Genomic DNA, 17121 nt, shown 5'->3' with positions numbered 1-17121 from the left:
GCAGTGAATGATGCATAAAAGAGGGCATCATTGTAAATATCTGGCTAGATGGCGGTGATTCGGGATCCAGGGCGGTCTTCAATAGAGTGCACTATTCTTGGTTTCCCTCCGTTCATTGAAGTGGTTCAACAAAGATGTCAGAGACTCAACCTGGGTATATCATATGTTTGTAGAAGTCAAGACGACAAGAAAAGGCTATACTAACACCTTCCCAAAATTCCCAGGGACGAACGCCTATCAATGCAATCCACCACTTTCAAAGTGCACCCAGTCTACTCGTCCTCCAACAGATTGGCGATGCCTGGGAGTTCATCATCCTATGTGTCTCTTGGCAGCATCGGCAAACTGCTCTTGCTGGAGACGTTCGAGTTCCTCCAATGTCATGCCGCTCTGCTCAAACTTGTTTGCCTTCTTCTCACGTCCCTATCATTGGGCGTCAGCATGTCTTCAGAACAAAGGAAACCCCAAGGTCTCTCACCTTTTGGACTTCCTTGTGCTCTGCAGCGGCTTCCAAAACGGCAGGGACGTAGTCGGCAAAGCCGAGTTGCTCCAATGCCTTGGTGATGTGGTCACAAGCGATAGTCTTTTTGGCTTCCTTCTCAGAAATCTCGTTTGCCTCGCTAGAGATGAGAGTGATGAACTCGACACAGCACTCTATAAGGAGGTCGCGGGCCTCCTTGGCGAAGGCGATGCCTGTTGACGATGGCAGAATCTCCCCAACAATCTTTTGAACAGTGGCTGCGCCGAATAGTCAGTAATCCACACGCTTCTTTGGTTGATAAGAATGAGATACATACCTTTGGGGAGGGACAGGTCGTCATTTCCTATCAGATACGATGTTAGCAAACTGTCGTCTCAGCACAAAAGTCCAAGTCAACCAGATATACCCAGCTCATCATGGTCAAAAGCTGACCAGTAACGGTCTTGACGGGGGATGTGCTCTGAAGGCATTTTTGCTTGTCTTGAGGGGTGCGGTGAAGATGTTTGTTGTGGGGTGGAAAGGCAACAGGAGCAAACGAATCAACGATATATGAAGGGAAGGTATTGTCCTCTGTTATCCCCGTAAATAAAGCCAATGGGTCGACAGTCCCTATTCGTATGCCGGGCGAGGCCTGAGGCTGTATAAGAGGTGTGTACATGACTTCAGATGACTTTAGGAAAGGGCCTCCACTGTGTTTAATAGTAGGATGCGCCCGCCAAACACCCGGTCGCATCAACGGAACCAAAACGCCACCCGACAAACTCGCAGTGTAGTTTCCTCCACTGCAGAATTAAAAACACGGCGGCTTACCTCCTAACTCGTGGTCCGACATGGTGGTATATGTAGGGTATAAGAAGGGGGTCTCGCCTCGGGTGATGGATGAAGCAAGGTATCGCTGATAACGATACACTTTTTTTGGTGACGGTATCGAACAAAGTGATGCGATGCCGCTATTCAATCTTCAGAGTGGTTTCCTCGCGTGTTGGAACTGGATTGCTTTGATAGACCTCGACACATGTTATGAACCGGAGAGCCGAGGGCTCTCAAAGCTTGAAGGTTGGTGAGCAGCCCTTTATACTCATATACCTAGCCTCCCGTCCTTCCAAAGTGGTTCTTTGAAGGCTGCCAATGCCAACCAGGTCGCGCGCTCAGCTTGTCCCACAACGCATTTGTGGCTTGTGAGATCCACCCACCCCGCCATGCCGCGTGGGCGCCACAAACCAACAGCGAAGCTCCCCACCTCCGCCTCATTTGGCTCCGGCTTGAAAATTTCAAGGTTCCTCTAAACTCCCTCCTTCGCAGTTGTTCCGACACCGAAAACAAAAAGGCGACTTCTCGTCGCGAATCTGAATTTTCCCTTCTTCCCCATCAACAAACAGTACTCCAATGCGCGCTCTGCCTTTGCAACACTGATCGGCGACATTGTAGAAACACGCAATGTTGCCTTCTTGGGGGGCCTGATCCCCCCCCGACCATTCCAGTAAGGTAAGCATACAACCCTCCGCTTTGCTCAGCACCCCGACGACCTTCATATGATGATATACTCGTGTCGCCCCAATCATACCCAATTATGGTGATAGACACAGTCAAGCCAAACGACACTACTGATCTTTTCCTCGTCCTCCACCCCGATTTTCTGCAGACTCTTCTCAGAATCCATAGCTAACAGCTCAAAAAGTATTTTAGATGCCTGCTACGAGCCGCTTCGACTGCGACATACGAACACCATGATGTTTATTATCGTACTTTATCATTCCAATTCCGACTCTACATGACGGATACATTTCACCTGATCTCGTTTTCTCGGTCGATGGCTTCATGGCAGCTTGTTCTTCTGCAAGAGGGACAGAGGACTAATATCGGTCCCTAGATCCAGACGGTGATGGCCGTGGTCTGGTTTTGGAGTTGTCTTGCTTGTAGGTAGCCTATTATTTTCTATTCTATGTCCCAACAGCACACGGCAATGTGATGAACAAACTTTTCGTGCTTAAAAAACCGAATATACAATGTGGAAACCAATCAGACTTTTCATCTTTCGACTGATTTGCCGCCTGTATCATCTTGAATATGCTTTTACTCGTTGGTTATGGACATTTCTAACCGGCAAATAGAACCATCTCAGCTTGTTCAACTCAGTTGGTACTCGGCCAATTCTGGCGCATTCCACCTGCAACAGTTAGCATCTCAACCTCTTATCGTGTGAGGACTCAGGTAGGCACGTACTTGAAATACCGTCCGGCCAGTTCTGGCTTCGCAGATACTGCAAGATTAGCAATAACACCACCAGACTGCTCTGGTCTCACCAATGTCCCTGCTTCAAACTCTTTGCTGAACGCTTCGTGATCTTTTGGTGCCATCTCCGCCTTGCCCTTTTCTCGAAGTTCCTTTTGCATGTCAGTGTCTACTCTCCCAGGGCTGACGGCTACCGAAGTGATGTCTGGTTCCTCAACGGCAATGTGCTTGGAAAGGTGGTTCAGCGCTGCTTTGGAGGTTCCGTAGGCGCCCCAAGCGGTGTAAGCTCCTGTTGCGGCGCCCGATGAGGTGAAGATGAGACGGCCTTTGGTTTCTCTCAGGTAGGGGATGGTTTCCTTGGCTAGGGCGAGGGCGCTAAAAAAGTTGGCATCGAAGAGGGCTTTCCAGTCGTCAATGGAGGAGTTGGCGACGCGGGTCATTGGCGACAGGGCGCCGTGGTTGATGATGACGGCGTTGATGTGATGGAAGTGGAGGAGGGCGAGTTCTTTGAGTTTGTAGGGTGTCTTTATGGGGGAGGGCGGGTTAGTTGTGATGTGTGAGTTGTGTATGTTTTGAGGTATGATACGCACATCAGGCAAGGTCATATCAGCCGCTAGATACTGGACTTGTGATGGGTATTCCTTCTGAAGCTCCTCCAGCTTTTCAGGGGAGCGAGCTGTGAGGACGACCTTGTGGCCTGCTTCGAGGAGGTGGGTGGCTATGGCGTGGCCGATGCCACGGCTGGCGCCGGTGATGATAATTACTTGAGGTTCTGGCATTTTGTTTGCTGGTGGTGGGGTATGGGTTGGAGAGTTGGATAGTGTCCTGCGGTGATTAGTTCACGTAGACTGCGTAGCTGTTCGGGAAGAGTGTTAATCCAGATTTTCGGGATTCGGTAACACCCCTCGCTCGAACTTGATTGCCCCTCTTTGAGGTTGACGTTGTGGGTGGAGCGCGGGGTATCGACTTCTGCTATTTAACTGCCTTTTGGGGAAGAGGAGATGTCGAATCAAGGGCGCAGAATGGGGAATTCGGCCCGGGCCTGATTGAAGATTGGTAGTCTGCTGAATTGTCCATTCAGAAGCATGAGATTCATGCTACTTGGTGGAGAGCTGGTTGGGATATCTGGAGGGGGTGACGCTTGTCGTTCATCTAACATCTTCATAGATACGATTGTTTCCACGCAATCTAGACCACTACATCACCTCTTTCAATCCCCAGCCCTGATGCTGACTTACTTCATCTTCTAACTTCAGCCTATTTCTCAGATTTTAAACACCCAACCCACCCTTACGACCAGTCCTTCAACCTCACCATGACCATCATCACCACCACCACCACCACCGACCCCAACGACAACATCATCATCCTCGGCTGCGGCATCATAGGCCTCTCCACAGCCTACTACCTCTACCTCTCACCAACCAACACCAACCCCATAACCCTCATCGATCCTTCGCCGGAACTCTTCTCCTCTGCCTCCGGCTTCGCAGGTGGCTTCCTCGCAAAAGATTGGTTCTCCCCCTCCCTCACCCCCCTCGGCGCCCTTTCGTTCAACGAACACGCCCGCCTGGCAGCTGAAAACAACGGCAGAGAAAATTGGGGGTACACACCCTCTACCTGCATCTCTTATATCCAGCACCATGACGGATCAAAGCAGCAGAAACGAGGTGATGACTGGTTGAGAAGTGGGACGTCAAGGGTTAATGCCGCGCCTGTCGAGGCGGAACATGACGAGGCGAGGAGACCGGGTTGGTTGAAGAAGAAGGAGGGGGATAAAGTCGAGGTTATCAGTGAGGAGGGGACTACGGCGCAGGTTGATCCTTTACGACTCTGTCAGTGGTTGTTGGGGGAGGTGATGAAAAGAGGGGGGAAGGTGCTACAGCCTGCGAAGGCGACGGGGTTGGTGAGGGATGATCTTACAGGGGAGGTTAAGGGGGTGAAAGTGAGGGACTTGAAAGATGGGAGTGAGAGGGTTGTGAAGGGGAATAGAGTTGTGATTACAGCTGGGGTTTGGACACCAAAGGTGTTTAGAACGCTGTTTCCCCAGGCAAAGGTAGGGATGAGGGTGGGGAGTTTGGCTGGGCATAGTATTGTCGTCCGGACACCCATTTGGGACACAAGAGAGGGGGAGAAAGAGTGTCATGCTGTTTTTACTACGCATGAAAAGAATTTCTGTCCGGAGATGTTTTCGAGGTTAGGCGGGGGAGGGGAGGTTTATTTTGCGGGGTTGAATGATTCTACTTTGGAGGTTCAGGATCCGGAGAAGGGGAAGGCCAGGCCGTTGGATGAGCAGAGGGGGTTGCTGAGGGAGGCGGTGGGGGATATTATAAAGGGTGGTGATGGGGGCTTGGAAGTTGTAAGGGAGGGGTTGTGTTTCCGACCTGTGACGGAGTGGGGGGCGCCGATTGTATCGCAGATCACAGGGGAGGACCTCGGGATCAGTGTTGGGGACGGGGGAGTTTGGGTTGCGGCCGGGCATGGGCCTTGGGGGATTGCGATGAGTTTGGGGACAGGTGTCGTCATGGCAGATTTGGTGGAAGGAAAGGAGACAAGGGCGGATGTAAGAGGTCTAGGATATCGTGGGCCCAACACTCATCCTGTTCTCGTTCATACCATTTAGCTGAGGCTGAAAGCTGGGGCTGTCCTATGGGCAGTCTGGTTCGCAGGTGTAAGAGGCGTTGACCAAATGTACCAGCACCTACATGAGATAGCTTATCCTCCTTGTTCGGAAGTTCTTCTCCTGGTGAATTGCATGGTGCGTCGTAGGCAGTGAAGCTCGTTAGTGTTTTGATTGGTTTCTCCGAGAGGGCGGACGGAAACGATGTTACAGCCCTCACGACTGCTTGGCATTAATATGGATGGCAGCCCTACCTAGGTTGGTATATTATCAGCAGAACTCCCTTCTTCTCCTTCATCATCTGGCGCTCAACATCAACGCATACTCCTGCTCTAGACCTTTAATCCAACTTCACACTGATCCACGTGAGTCTTCGCCTTTTTCCCCGGCCTATTTCAGCTTTGTTGTCTGCTTATTTAGCCCAAAACTATTACCTACACATTATCACTTGCATACCAGCACAAGAAAATCATTGCCCAAAGACTATGTAGCATAGCGCCGATACTCTATGGCGAGAACACACAACCTCTCAACCCCCTTCCGATCAAGTGAAAAAGATTCTCCGCTGTGTCCCAGTGATACTCTCCAGGTTAGATGTCTCCACACGGAAACCTCACCTTGATGCAGTCACAGTGGAGATTGTACTTGGATCTATCGCAATAGTCATTGGTACCTTCGGGATTCATCTGCTCTTTCTTACGGCTTCACCTCATGTACGAGATGCGTCCATTAAGATGAGAGGTAGCTCGAAAGAGAGACCACAGTCGGTGTTCAGCGGCATACTTCTTCATCTTGAGCTTCATCGACATAAGACTGGACTGGTGGGTTAGCGTGGGTTAGGAGTGTTTCGGGCTAGGGCTTCAAATGGGTATTTGTTTCTTGTTGGGCTGGGGTCGTGTGAGATGGGGAGCTGGGGTATGTTTATTGCAGGGTCTTTTGTGTGCTAATGACAGCATGTGTCCTGAATTGCTTGTTTGGGAATAAGCCTCATACTTTAAATATTGTGGCTGCTCCTGCTCAAACACCGCTATTCCAGAAATATTCTGCCTACCCGGGGGAACAAACGCATAGATGAGGCGAAAACAATAGCTTCGCGGTGTTGAACCGCCGTGCTGTCTTTTGAACTATTCAGAATGTCCATGTTGAAGAGCTGATGGTGTAGTAGCATGTGACTTGCCAAACAGCTGGTGCCCGAGTCTGGTGCTGGTTGTTCATACCACTGCTCGTTAACATTTCACTTGCCACATTGTACAGATGAATATGGTTTGTATTTGGGAACCACAATGTTGATAACCTTATGCACAACACCTCAACCCCCAAAACGGTTCTCGAACTTGCTATCGCAGCGTTGAACGGGTGTATATGAAGAGGAAGGGAGACACTGGATATATTGTAGCCGGTGCCAGCTGGTTGAAAGCCACGATCTTGGACACGAATGAACATCGCTGTGACCGCGTGCCACGGCAGAGTGTACCACCGGCAAGGCTTCCGGGCAGAGGGCGAAGGTTTGACAATTACCACTCATTGAATACATTGTAGCTGGGTTGTGGTTACATGCTGCATTTCGTTCTTCACCTCTGGCTCATGGTGTTTCGCTTCCAGGCTCTCACCATTTGTGTCGCTTCTAGATGACATTCAGCATTCCCCTCTTCAATGTCAGACAGGCGTACCAAGACAGGTGAGTCAAGGCCCATGAACAGAACACACCCAGAGCGAGGTACCCGAGCATCTCGACGTTGTATCGAGAGCATCAACTCGGATGAAATGAGGTCCAAGCATCCGACTGTGATCGATCAAGTGCTTGACAGCGCATGGACCACCAAGATAAGGTCAGTGCGAACGGGACGTTCCGTGTGTTTGGGCGACTTGGCTGCTTGGCTTCTCTCAGCTCCCGTTTCCCACACTGTCCTGAGCTTGGCTGTTGATGATCCAACAGCCCCAAGCTATCGATGTCGATAACAAATCTCCTTAATTGCCTCTTTTCAATCTATCCACCCGGCACATGACTTCAGGCGGTTATCAAAAGACGGCCGACCCGAATTGCCGGAGCCGACTCGAGGCCCAGTCCTCGTACCTGATTGAACAATGGCTTTCACCAGAGGGCGGCCGCAGCTGGGGTCACCTCTTGACATGCCCGGCCGGCAGCAACAGCAGTGAGAGCTGGAACCATTGAGAGACACAGCAGCTGGCGGATGGCGGACAGAGAATCCTCAGTGCCACGAGTCACCGTTCTGGAATGCTGCATCGAGAATCATCTTCAGTGAGCTTCACCCTCCCTTGCATCATGAGGGGACGTGGGAGAAAAGCTCGAGTCCGAGAACGCGGGCGAGAGGTTGAAGAGGCCAGCATCCAATCACCAGGCTTATTTACCCGCCCAGGCTGCAATGGCCCCCTGCTGTTCCCCGCTATGGGAACTTGCATGGGGAACCCCACTGTGCCCTTTTCGAGATCTCCCAGCATCGCGCCGTCATTTGCTCGTCCATCACGGCGATGCTCGAACGCCATTTGACAACTGCGTGGTGACCATCCAGGGCATCACACCAAGGTCACCAACAGTTGGACAGACGCATTGATTACTCGCTTATTGGGGTCTTGGTTCTTCTCAAGGGGTGGAGAATGAGAATGCGCCATTCTCAGTTCGCAATTCGCATGTCGGCGAACATGTCGTTTCCCACCTGCACCAAAGACAGCCATGAGGTGGTCACAATGGCGGTCGACCGTGAGGACACCCTGCCGCCAAGCATAGGTAATTGTCCGCTCCAAGTGGAAGGAGATTCGACAAGTCGGATGTCTCCGTTGTGCTTGGAAGAAGTCTTCACTGAAGAGGACAGCATCCGTTCGGCATGCGCGCGCACGCTGGGAGCTGCGTGGTTTTGTCCTACACCTCTTGCCTTTCCACGAGTGCCGACAGTTGTCATCAAGCAGTCAGCTTTGCTGTTGGTTCCTCTTGCGATAACGGTGCCGAACACTCACAGATCGCCGCAGAAACGAGCCCGGCCGGATCGAGCCTTCCTCACGGCCCCCAACCGGCCGTCTTTTCCTTTTCTTTCCTCTGAGCTCTGCCTTTCTCCTCTTCCATTTCCCAGCCAAGCCTATACCTAGCGCCCGGTGTCAAGGATTGTTCCCGATTCGGGTCGACGTACCGTGTGACATGCAGGTGCGCAGCGACACCAGCTGTGAGCTATTGCACCCAGCACCACGCACCCCAGAACATTGATCGACCAATATTAAGGCCCAGTGAACCGCTGGATTCTTCAGTTGCCAGGTCCGACTTTTCCTGTTCCTGACTTGATATTGATTCCGTCCCGCCTCAGGAGGGCATCTGGACATCTCGAGCCCAACAGCCCGGTACTGTGATCGCATCTGGAGGAGCACACGCGCGGCGGTTGGAGTTGTCCGTGGACGAAACCTAGGTGGACGTGACGGAACTTGCGACTTGCAGCCTCTCGCCCACCATCTCACCCACCATCTCACCCACCATCAACTCCCCCACACCAACATTGGAGATATAACTGCATTATAATAAGTCTCCCTACGCCCCTCTCCCGCGCCCCCCCCGCCGGATCCATCTCATTCTTTCGTCCTTCCCGGCTCCTTCCCGACGGTCGCCCCTAATACACCCCTTTCGTCACTTCTCATGGCCTTTCAAGTTGTGCCTCACGCTCTCTACTAAATGCTCTAATATTTTGATCGGGGGTCCGGTGTTCCTCGACCGAAGTCTGACCGGCGGCCGTTGCCGGCAGATCAGCTGCTTCTCTGTATCCCGACGACATTTCAAGTTCGAGGTTGCGTTCTACAGGGGCCGCCACACTCCCGCGCCCGTACGCGCACAACCACTACACAAATTACACCATGGCTTCACATGTGCGACCAGCGCTACGGAGCGCAGTCGACGCATCCGTTGAGGCCCTGAGCGGGTTGGTGAGGCGGATCAATATCCCGCTCTTACCCAACAGTCCACCGGGCTTAGTACAGGCACTCACGGTAGATCCGTGGTCACAATCGGGGAAATATGGGCTGGGTTGGACATATTTTGCGCTTGCTTTGGGAGGACTGACGCTGTTTATGAGGATATGGCACTATTGGCAGGATAAGATTCGGCAGGCGATCTACAAGCAGGATATGGAGAAGCACTTTCACCAGCTTTACAGCATGGAACCGGAGTGGGATAGATCGGCTGCCCTGGTGACGGGGGCGACAGCGCAGACGGCGGCTGAATCACGACGACACTTCTTTCCGGACGAGCAGCAGGCTGAGGAGGAGAAGAATTTCAAGCCGAAAGCGCATTTTTCATCTGTCGGATTTGTCAACGATACTCTGGCGCTATTCCGATGGGTTTTTTATCGACCAGTGCCAGACATTGTCTGGAGAAAACACCGCTTCACCTTTTCCTCACTCGCGGTGCTGAGTTGCGCCTTTATCGCCCTGGCCTTCGTCACGGTCTACTGCTTCTTACAGCAACCCCTATACTGGCAAAGCATCCGGTTCGGATCACCACCGGTGGCCGTTCGCTCCGGCATGATTGCCGTTGCCATGACACCGTGGATCATTGCCACTAGCACCAAGGCCAACATCATCACGCTGATCACCGGCATTGGACCCGAGAGACTCAACGTATTCCACCGTTGGCTGAGCTACCTCTGCCTGTTTCTCTCCCTGATTCACATGATCCCATTCTACATCCAGCCGGTCTGGGAGGATGGTGGCATGGAGGTCTTCGAGGCGCTGTTTCCTCCCGGTAGCGGCATCATCTATGGATCTGGGATTGCATGCATGGTCCCTCTGGGGTGGCTTTGTGTGGGATCGTTACCAATGTTCCGAAGAAAGGCATACGAAGTTTTCATCCTTCTCCATATCCCAGTCGGCTACGTTTACGTCGGTGTGCTCTTTTGGCATACCAAGAACTTTCTCATGTCATGGGCCTACTTGTATGCGACAGTGGCCATCATCGTCTTCTGCAACCTGTACCGTTTCTGCAAGCTGAATTGGACCAAGCCATGGCGCATGTCGTTTTTGATTGGAGACGAAGCAGCCATCAACATCATGACGGAGAACGCCATCAAGATCACCATCCCAACTCAGATGAGGTGGAAGCCGGGCCAGTACGTCTATCTACGCATGCCGGGCATTTCCATGTTCGAGAACCATCCTTTTACCATCTCCTCTCTTTGCAGCGCAGACTTTCCATCTGAATACGGCGAGGAGTACAGAGATTGTGTGCTGGTGTTCCGGCCATATGGAGGCTTTACGAAGAAGGTGCTCGAGACGGCCATTGATAAGGGGCCTTTCCACACCTACCGCGCGTTTCTCGACGGTCCGTACGGTGGTATGCGCCGAGAGCTTGCCGCATTTGATACCTGCATCCTCATCGCCGGTGGCAGCGGTATCACATCGCTCATGTCACAGCTGCTAAATCTGATCAAGCGCATGCGGGACGGCAAGGCCATCACCAAGAAAATCGTCGTGGTGTGGTCGCTCAAGCGGCTCGAGGCCATGGACTGGTTCCGGGAAGAGCTCCGTATCTGTCGTGAAGCCGCGCCCCCTGAGAGTGTTACTTGCAAGTTTTTCGTTACAGCATCAGTCCGGAAGCCGCCAAATTCTGGCATTCCTCATGGTCGTGCGCCCAGGCCGCTCAGCAATGCATTCCACGACAAGCTGGATGGCTTTGTGGCCAACATTGCTAGCAAACGCAACAGCGCCCTGATCATGTCCGAGGCCCAAGGCGACCCCGACAGAGAGCGGGAGCTGCGTGCTGAGGATGAGGACCGCATCACAGCGCTCCCTCAGCAGAAATATCTCCAACCACACACCTTCCCACCACCGCCACCGGGGCCTCCCCCAAACAACAACAACAACAACAACAACAACAACAACAACAACAACAACAACAACAACAACAACAACAACAACAGGCTATCTGTTGCGGAACAAACCCTTCGAAAACTTGAAGGCCGCGACGATGAGATCAAGCCCGTTGAAGGCGAACAGCAACAATATTCACACCCCCCAGCCCCTTCCAGCAAGGCACCCCCAACCAAGAAGAGCGAACCCGGCGGTGAATTCCATTTCCCCCCTCTAGCCCGGGAGAATGCGGCTCCCCATTTCAAATACGCACCTCCTGCCGGCCGCAAGCGATACAGCCAGATCCTCTCCGAGTCCGACCCCCGGCCCAGCGGAGCCGGCAGCGGCGGTAGTACCGACGCCCGACCGACTACCAGCGAGCTCGGCCACCAACACGCCGACTCATCCGGCAGCACGGAACCTTTCGCCACTCACCCCTCGCCCCCAGCAGCAGCAGAACCAACAACCGGATCCTCCAATGCTCCCGTCCGCCCACCAGAACTAGCCCACCTTCGCACCGACGTCGGCGGCGACCCCCGCCGCCCAAGACCAACTTCCCATTTTGGCCCTCCCTCAGGGTTTGATTTTGGCTTTCCAGAAACACCGACCGAATTTCAGCGCAATCTTATGAGGTTTGCGTTTCCTGTCCCGCACGAGATTGACGGCGGGTGGTCGGTGGAGTATGGGAGGCCAGATTTGGGGTACATGCTCAAGGAGTGGGCGACAGGAGGGCCGGATGGGAGGGGCGTGTTGGGGAGGAGGACCGCGGTGTTTGTGTGTGGGCCGCCGGCGATGAGAGTGGGCGTGGCGAATACGGTTGCGAGGTTGCAGGCCGAGATTTGGGGGGATGACATGCTCGAGGAGATCTTTTTGCATACAGAGAACTATGCGTTGTAAGAGTGGAGAGATGATGGAGAGGGTGATAAGGGTTGGGCATGTGAAAGGGAGATACCAGCACCAGAGGGATATGGTGTGTAGAGATGACTACGTGTACAGTTACTTTTCGGATTTGGATATATACCACTCTCTCTTGGAGAACAGGGCAGAGGGGGAGCGAACAGCTCACGTCTTTCTTGGTTGTGGTTGGATTGGGTTATGATAGGACACGGATACTACCACCTTTCTCGGGAGGCAATCCTCTGAGCTAATTGAACGATGATACCTTCAAAGCACCGTGTTCTTAGCCGATCGGACATGATACTTGAACTTGGTAATTGCGGCGTCATACTTATGCTTCTGGTCACCACTGCGGACGCAAATATGGGGTCAGTTCCGAAAAGGGGTAAATAGGGGCAAATGCCAAGAATCCCTCCAGCGCAGCTGCGAACCTGCCTTGCCAGTTCATACACTTGACTTGATACCAACTACAGCGGCATCTCTCACCATCACACAAAGTTGTGAGCTAGCTGGGGGGTTGAATGATTGTGAGGTTGACAGGTAGGTGTCACAACCAGAACTGTGACAACCAGCTCCCAGTTTCCTGCTCATTGACATCGGACACTTTGGTTGGGTTAGAACAGTTAGGAGCGTAAAGTCTCGACCATTTGTCAACGGACCTCTGGCCACCATCCAGGGAAAGTCGCACACCACCTAGGCACCTACCCCAGTCCCTCCGTTGCTGCCAGTCGATCATTCCAAAATTTCCGGTACTCTACTCTACCTACAACCGTCACCCAAACTCTGCCCCAGCATCCAGCGGTGAACTCCTTGCCTTTTCCAAGTCAAATCTCCCACTCCAACTCCCGTAACCCTACGCTTCCCTGTCGATACCACCCCGTGTAACACCCCCCCCTTCATCGTGTCACCTAGATCAAATTCTCCGCTCCTCTCTCACTGCCATCCAGCCCCCCCTCGGTCGGGACTAGATCCGATCGCAGATTCACTCACTCACATGCCGCCGGGGGAAGGGGGTTCAATGCATGGACGTTTTTTTCCGGCCGGTAGAAAATAACGGCTGGGCTAAAATCATGGCAAAGGCGAATGGGAATGGGAAACAGTAAGCCACGGCGTCTGTGGGGGGCTGTAAGGGGTGATTTGAGGCGTCGACGATTGTGGAGAGGGGTGGGGGAGGACAAAGGATGGGAGTTTTGTTTCGCACGTAAGGTTACTGTGGGCAGCGGTAATTAACTGCCTTCTCTCCCCGAATGCTGTGTTACTCGACTTTGGGGGATCTTTCGTGTTGAGTGAGATGAGCTAATGTGGGAAGCCGTTGAGGGGGCGGTTTCCGATTAGATGGTCCACTGAGGCAGGGGAGAGAGGGGCGGTTTGGGGATGGGGGTCGACATCGGGGTTTGGGGGTTGGCATTTGGGAGAGCTTGAGCTGGTGATAAGAAGAGGTTTGACAGGGAAAGGCGGTCGGTCAGGCATGAATCACATATGGCGGACGGACGGGTGGTCAGTGGGACAGAGGCGCAATGGATATCGGGACCGTCCATCTGAGTCGGATATCGGATGGAATATGGTGGTTTCAGGTATCCTGCTACGGTTGACTGGAATTTGGGGCAGAGATCTCGCCGTCAGCTCCTAAATGCGTGGCGCTTTGCATCCAGGTTGAGTGACAGACACGAACCTACTCAAAACGGCTAGGGGCGGTTTCCACCAGGCAAACATGGCACTTTGACACGCCATGTGCTAGCTACGGGTGCAACTGCCAGCGGGGGACGATCTCTGTTGCTACCAAGTATCGAACCCAAACTCCTTCTGCCGGGGACCTGAAGCTATCGAGCAAACATCAAAGTGCCCGGCATGTCGACCGCGCACCATCCAGTCCCGTCTGACAGCTCAGACAACTCACAAGATCACTGATCTGGGGGTCCGTGGTGAGTCAATGATCGTGTGCTACAGAAAAACATGGCTCGCTCCTTCCTCCTTCAGCAGGGCAAGGATACCCTCGACGGCTGGGCCAGGAGAAATCGGGGCAAGACAGCAATGGACCTTCCCTCCCTGGACTTTCCACGGGTGCCCACAGTGTCCGGAGGTGAGGTGACTTGCAGCTGCCCACGGAGGAGCTCCTTCCTCGGAGGCTACCCGGGAGTCTGGTGCCTGGTGCCTGGTGCCTGGTGCCTGGCTGGAAAACAGTATTGATAGCTTCTTTCTCCGCAACATGGCTTGGATCGCGTCGATCTTTGGGGACAAGTCCCCGAGACCGCTAAACATTGGCTTGACCGCCTTGGCCTGAATCACCGACATGTGCTTGTGGGAATATCGAACGGCAAATGTTGGTGCTTGCTTATGATAAGCTCCTTTTCGTCTTGTCTGTCTCGTTCTGTCCTCCTTCCCTGCCTTCTCCGAGACAGCAACACAAATAACACCCTTGGCCGTTGCACAACAGCTACACCTGGTGTTCCCCTTCTCTGCTACCCGGGTAGCTTTACATATCGGTACATCCCCCGTTCCTCCCGACCCCCAATTTGCAGATAGATCCCATCTGCCATTGAAATGGGAGCCATGCGAAAGGAAGCGGGCGTGTGTGCGTTCCCGTCATCGTCTGACCTGTCGATCCAAGAGAACACCGGCAGTCAGAAACCTGCGGTGACTGGGCTTTCGGACGAAAGAGACGCTCAACGGGCCTCGATTCCGCCTGCTCCCACTGCCGCCCCTTTTCTTCCCAACAAGTCGCCTGCTCGGAGCAGCCCGAGACCCGAGTCGCCAAACAAAGCAGCCCCGTCTAGCTCTGTTCACTCTGCTTCTTCTGGTGCTGTTCCTCAGAACCCAAACTCGGTTTCTTGTGCTGTGAGGAACTGGTCTTACTGGAACAACTGGGACGCCAACGGCACAATGGCTGGAATCGAGGGTCATGACGGCGCTATGGCTATGGAGGGCACAACTGTACGTGATACGGCCGTTCTCACATACGCAATCGAAGCAGCGTCAACTGACCACGGAAATATACAGAGTAATGCTCGTCGGTGGTTAGCCCTCGCGGCTCTGGCTTGCATGTGGACGAACGCTCAAGCCCCGTTATTCATGTTTGGTATGTCCACGGTGCCTCAGTGAAGGATATGTGCCTTGAAGAACTGACACAGTTTGCGACAGCCGGCGCCCCTGTTTATATCTACCGAGAGCTCGGCGGTATCGACCACTGGGTGTGGTTCGTATCTGCCAACCTCCTCGCCACGGCAGCAATTTCCCCCTTTGTCGGCGCCTTGTCGGATCTTGTCGGCCGTCGATTTGTTGCCCTTGCTGGCAATGCTTTGATTGTCATCGGCCAGATTATCTGCGGCGCTGCTACGAGCATGGATGCGTTTATTGGTAAGTCCTGATTTGAAAGTGGAAGGAGACAATGGCTGACAGTACTTTTTTTCTTTTTCCAGTTGGCATGGCCATCTCAGGTTTGGGAACTGGCATCAACGAGCTCACTGCCTTGGCGGGCGCCGCCGAGATTGTCCCCGTGTCTCGCCGCGGCTACTATGTGGCGGCAATGATCCTCACCATCCTCCCGTTTCTGCCGTCGGTCATGTATGCTCAGCTTATTTCGGCGTATTCGAGCTGGCGATATATTGCGGTTGTAACTACTGGTTGGGCTGCTATCGGTTTGGTCATGGCCTTTTTGTTCTACCACCCCCCTCCACGGATCGATGCCCATGCCGGCGAGAAGAGCGAGGTGCTGAAGAAGACGGACTGGGTTGGTGGGTTCTTGTCGATTGCTGGGCTTGTGCTGGTGGAGGTTGGGCTGTTAGGTGGCGGTTACAATGTAAGCTCTCTCTTGGCCTTCGAAAGAAAATATTATTGCTAAAACTTGGTAGGCTCCATGGAAGAGCGCGAGGATATTGGCTCCTCTCATAATCGGTGCCCTGGTTTTGGTGGCCTTTGTGGTGTGGGAACGGAAAGGGGCCAGCCATCCTATGGTGCCGAGAGACATGGGCAAGTCGCCTTGGACCTTGTGGCTGACTCTCATCATCACGTTCATTTCGGGCGCCAACTTCTTTTCAGTGTTGATGATTTGGCCGAGCGAGGCGTATAATGTGTATGGGCACGAGTAAGTCCTCTGAACACAAGAAAGCGGTGGGACATTGCTGACCCCTTTCCAGTCCCGTCGGAGTCGGTATCCGTGGTATGCCCTTCGCCTTTGGCACCATGGCCGGATGTGTCATCTCCCTGGTGATGCTTTCTTGGCTCAAGGGAAACATCAAGTGGATTCTGTTCGTCTCGTCAACATTGATGACACTGGGCTGTGGACTGCTGGCCATTGCCAGAGTCGACAACATTCAGACCGTGTACGGTGTTTTGTTCATTGCTGGTCTCGGCGTGGGCGGAGTTGTCGTCCCGGCATCGACAATCACGGCCATCATCTGCCCCAGCGATGTCATTGCTACAGTCACCGCCTTGACTATCGCCATCAGAATCGTAGGCGGTGCTATCGGATACGCCATTTACTACAACGTTTTTGTGTCGAAGCTCCTCCCCCAGCTGATGCAAATTGTAGGCGGAACCTGCGTCAAGGTTGGGATCGAACACGGCAAGATTGAACAGATCATCCAGATGACGGGAGCGTCGCTGGTCAACGAGATCAAGCACCTTCCGTTTGTGAACGAGGCTCAGTGGCATGCGATTGTGGCGGCTGGTCAGGTGGCTTATTCTCATGCATACCCCTGGGCCTATTACTGCAGTATTGCTTTTGGGGGTGTGTCGATGTTGGCGAGTTTGTTTTTGGGGGATCTAAATATGGATGATACGGTTGCGGTGGTTCTTTGATTCCGGGAAGGGGGGTGGTGGGGGTGTTAAGAGTAGGAATTTTGGCACGGGTTAATGGAGCGGTAATTGATGACATCTGGGGTTGGGAGTGGCCATCTTAGAGGTTGTAGAACTCGGAAAGTGGTATGGCCGGCAAGCTAGCTGTAGTTAGACGTAGGGCGCACACATTTTTCTTTTGTAGTGGATTTCGTGGGATGTGAGCGACGTGGTGTGTGTGTGTGTAAGGGGGCATAGGGGGTCGTACATGGTCGTT

The 17121-nt window shown here is 53.2% G+C and overlaps 6 protein-coding genes across 6 annotated transcripts; 4 read left to right on the top strand and 2 right to left on the bottom strand.

The window, feature by feature from the left end:
- Positions 1–71: 71 nt before the first annotated feature.
- NCB2 (negative cofactor 2 transcription regulator complex subunit ncb2) lies at positions 72–1253 on the bottom strand. Its single transcript, XM_062872078.1, has 4 exons — positions 888–1253; positions 798–824; positions 479–738; positions 72–423 (listed from the first exon to the last, which is right to left on the bottom strand). Exons 1-4 carry the CDS (start codon positions 949–951, stop codon positions 313–315), a joined length of 462 nt encoding a protein of 153 aa, XP_062738484.1. The 5' UTR covers positions 952–1253; the 3' UTR covers positions 72–312.
- QC761_0022130 (uncharacterized protein) lies at positions 135–700 on the top strand (the record flags this gene model as incomplete). Its single annotated transcript, XM_062872079.1, has 3 exons — positions 135–154; positions 225–402; positions 452–700. The coding sequence occupies 3 exons, from the start codon at positions 135–137 to the stop codon at positions 698–700; spliced, it is 447 nt and encodes a 148-aa protein (XP_062738485.1).
- Positions 1254–2352: 1099 nt separating the features above from the next.
- Positions 2353–3769, bottom strand: QC761_119570 (uncharacterized protein). The gene is made up of 3 exons (XM_062875241.1): positions 3304–3769; positions 2705–3237; positions 2353–2648 (listed from the first exon to the last, which is right to left on the bottom strand). The coding sequence occupies exons 1-3, from the start codon at positions 3490–3492 to the stop codon at positions 2609–2611; spliced, it is 762 nt and encodes a 253-aa protein (XP_062738483.1). The 5' UTR covers positions 3493–3769; the 3' UTR covers positions 2353–2608.
- Positions 3770–4028: 259 nt separating this feature from the next.
- Positions 4029–5336, top strand: QC761_119560 (uncharacterized protein; the record flags this gene model as incomplete). Its single annotated transcript, XM_062875240.1, has 1 exon — positions 4029–5336. The coding sequence occupies one exon, from the start codon at positions 4029–4031 to the stop codon at positions 5334–5336; it is 1308 nt and encodes a 435-aa protein (XP_062738482.1).
- Positions 5337–9185: 3849 nt separating this feature from the next.
- On the top strand, positions 9186–12071 carry QC761_119550 (uncharacterized protein; the record flags this gene model as incomplete). The annotated part of the gene is made up of 1 exon (XM_062875239.1): positions 9186–12071. One exon carries the CDS (start codon positions 9186–9188, stop codon positions 12069–12071), a length of 2886 nt encoding a protein of 961 aa, XP_062738481.1.
- A 2162-nt stretch (positions 12072–14233) lies between these two features.
- QC761_119540 (uncharacterized protein) lies at positions 14234–17062 on the top strand. Its single transcript, XM_062875238.1, has 6 exons — positions 14234–15002; positions 15069–15147; positions 15210–15425; positions 15488–15867; positions 15920–16152; positions 16205–17062. The coding sequence occupies exons 1-6, from the start codon at positions 14613–14615 to the stop codon at positions 16866–16868; spliced, it is 1962 nt and encodes a 653-aa protein (XP_062738480.1). The 5' UTR covers positions 14234–14612; the 3' UTR covers positions 16869–17062.
- Positions 17063–17121: the final 59 nt, after the last annotated feature.

This window comes from Podospora bellae-mahoneyi, assembly GCF_035222275.1.
Source record: "Podospora bellae-mahoneyi strain CBS 112042 chromosome 1 map unlocalized CBS112042p_1, whole genome shotgun sequence".
In the NCBI taxonomy this organism is placed as follows: domain Eukaryota; kingdom Fungi; phylum Ascomycota; class Sordariomycetes; order Sordariales; family Podosporaceae; genus Podospora; species Podospora bellae-mahoneyi.
The sequence above is the reverse complement of the archived record's forward strand: the minus strand, read 5'-3'. Positions and strand labels throughout refer to the sequence as shown.

Coding starts and splice junctions, on each gene's coding strand:
- NCB2 (XM_062872078.1), bottom strand. CDS start 951: ATGCCTTCAGAGCACATCCCCCGTCAAGACCGTTACTGGTCAGCTTTT. Junction 825..887: donor TTTTGACCATGATGAGCTGG/GTATATCTGGTT, acceptor CGTATCTGATAG/GAAATGACGACCTGTCCCTC. Junction 424..478: donor AGCACAAGGAAGTCCAAAAG/GTGAGAGACCTT, acceptor GCCCAATGATAG/GGACGTGAGAAGAAGGCAAA.
- QC761_119540 (XM_062875238.1), top strand. CDS start 14,613: ATGGGAGCCATGCGAAAGGAAGCGGGCGTGTGTGCGTTCCCGTCATCG. Junction 15,426..15,487: donor GAGCATGGATGCGTTTATTG/GTAAGTCCTGAT, acceptor TTCTTTTTCCAG/TTGGCATGGCCATCTCAGGT. Junction 15,868..15,919: donor TGTTAGGTGGCGGTTACAAT/GTAAGCTCTCTC, acceptor AAAACTTGGTAG/GCTCCATGGAAGAGCGCGAG.
- QC761_119570 (XM_062875241.1), bottom strand. CDS start 3,492: ATGCCAGAACCTCAAGTAATTATCATCACCGGCGCCAGCCGTGGCATC. Junction 3,238..3,303: donor CTGATATGACCTTGCCTGAT/GTGCGTATCATA, acceptor TCCCCCATAAAG/ACACCCTACAAACTCAAAGA. Junction 2,649..2,704: donor CTGGCCGGACGGTATTTCAA/GTACGTGCCTAC, acceptor TAACTGTTGCAG/GTGGAATGCGCCAGAATTGG.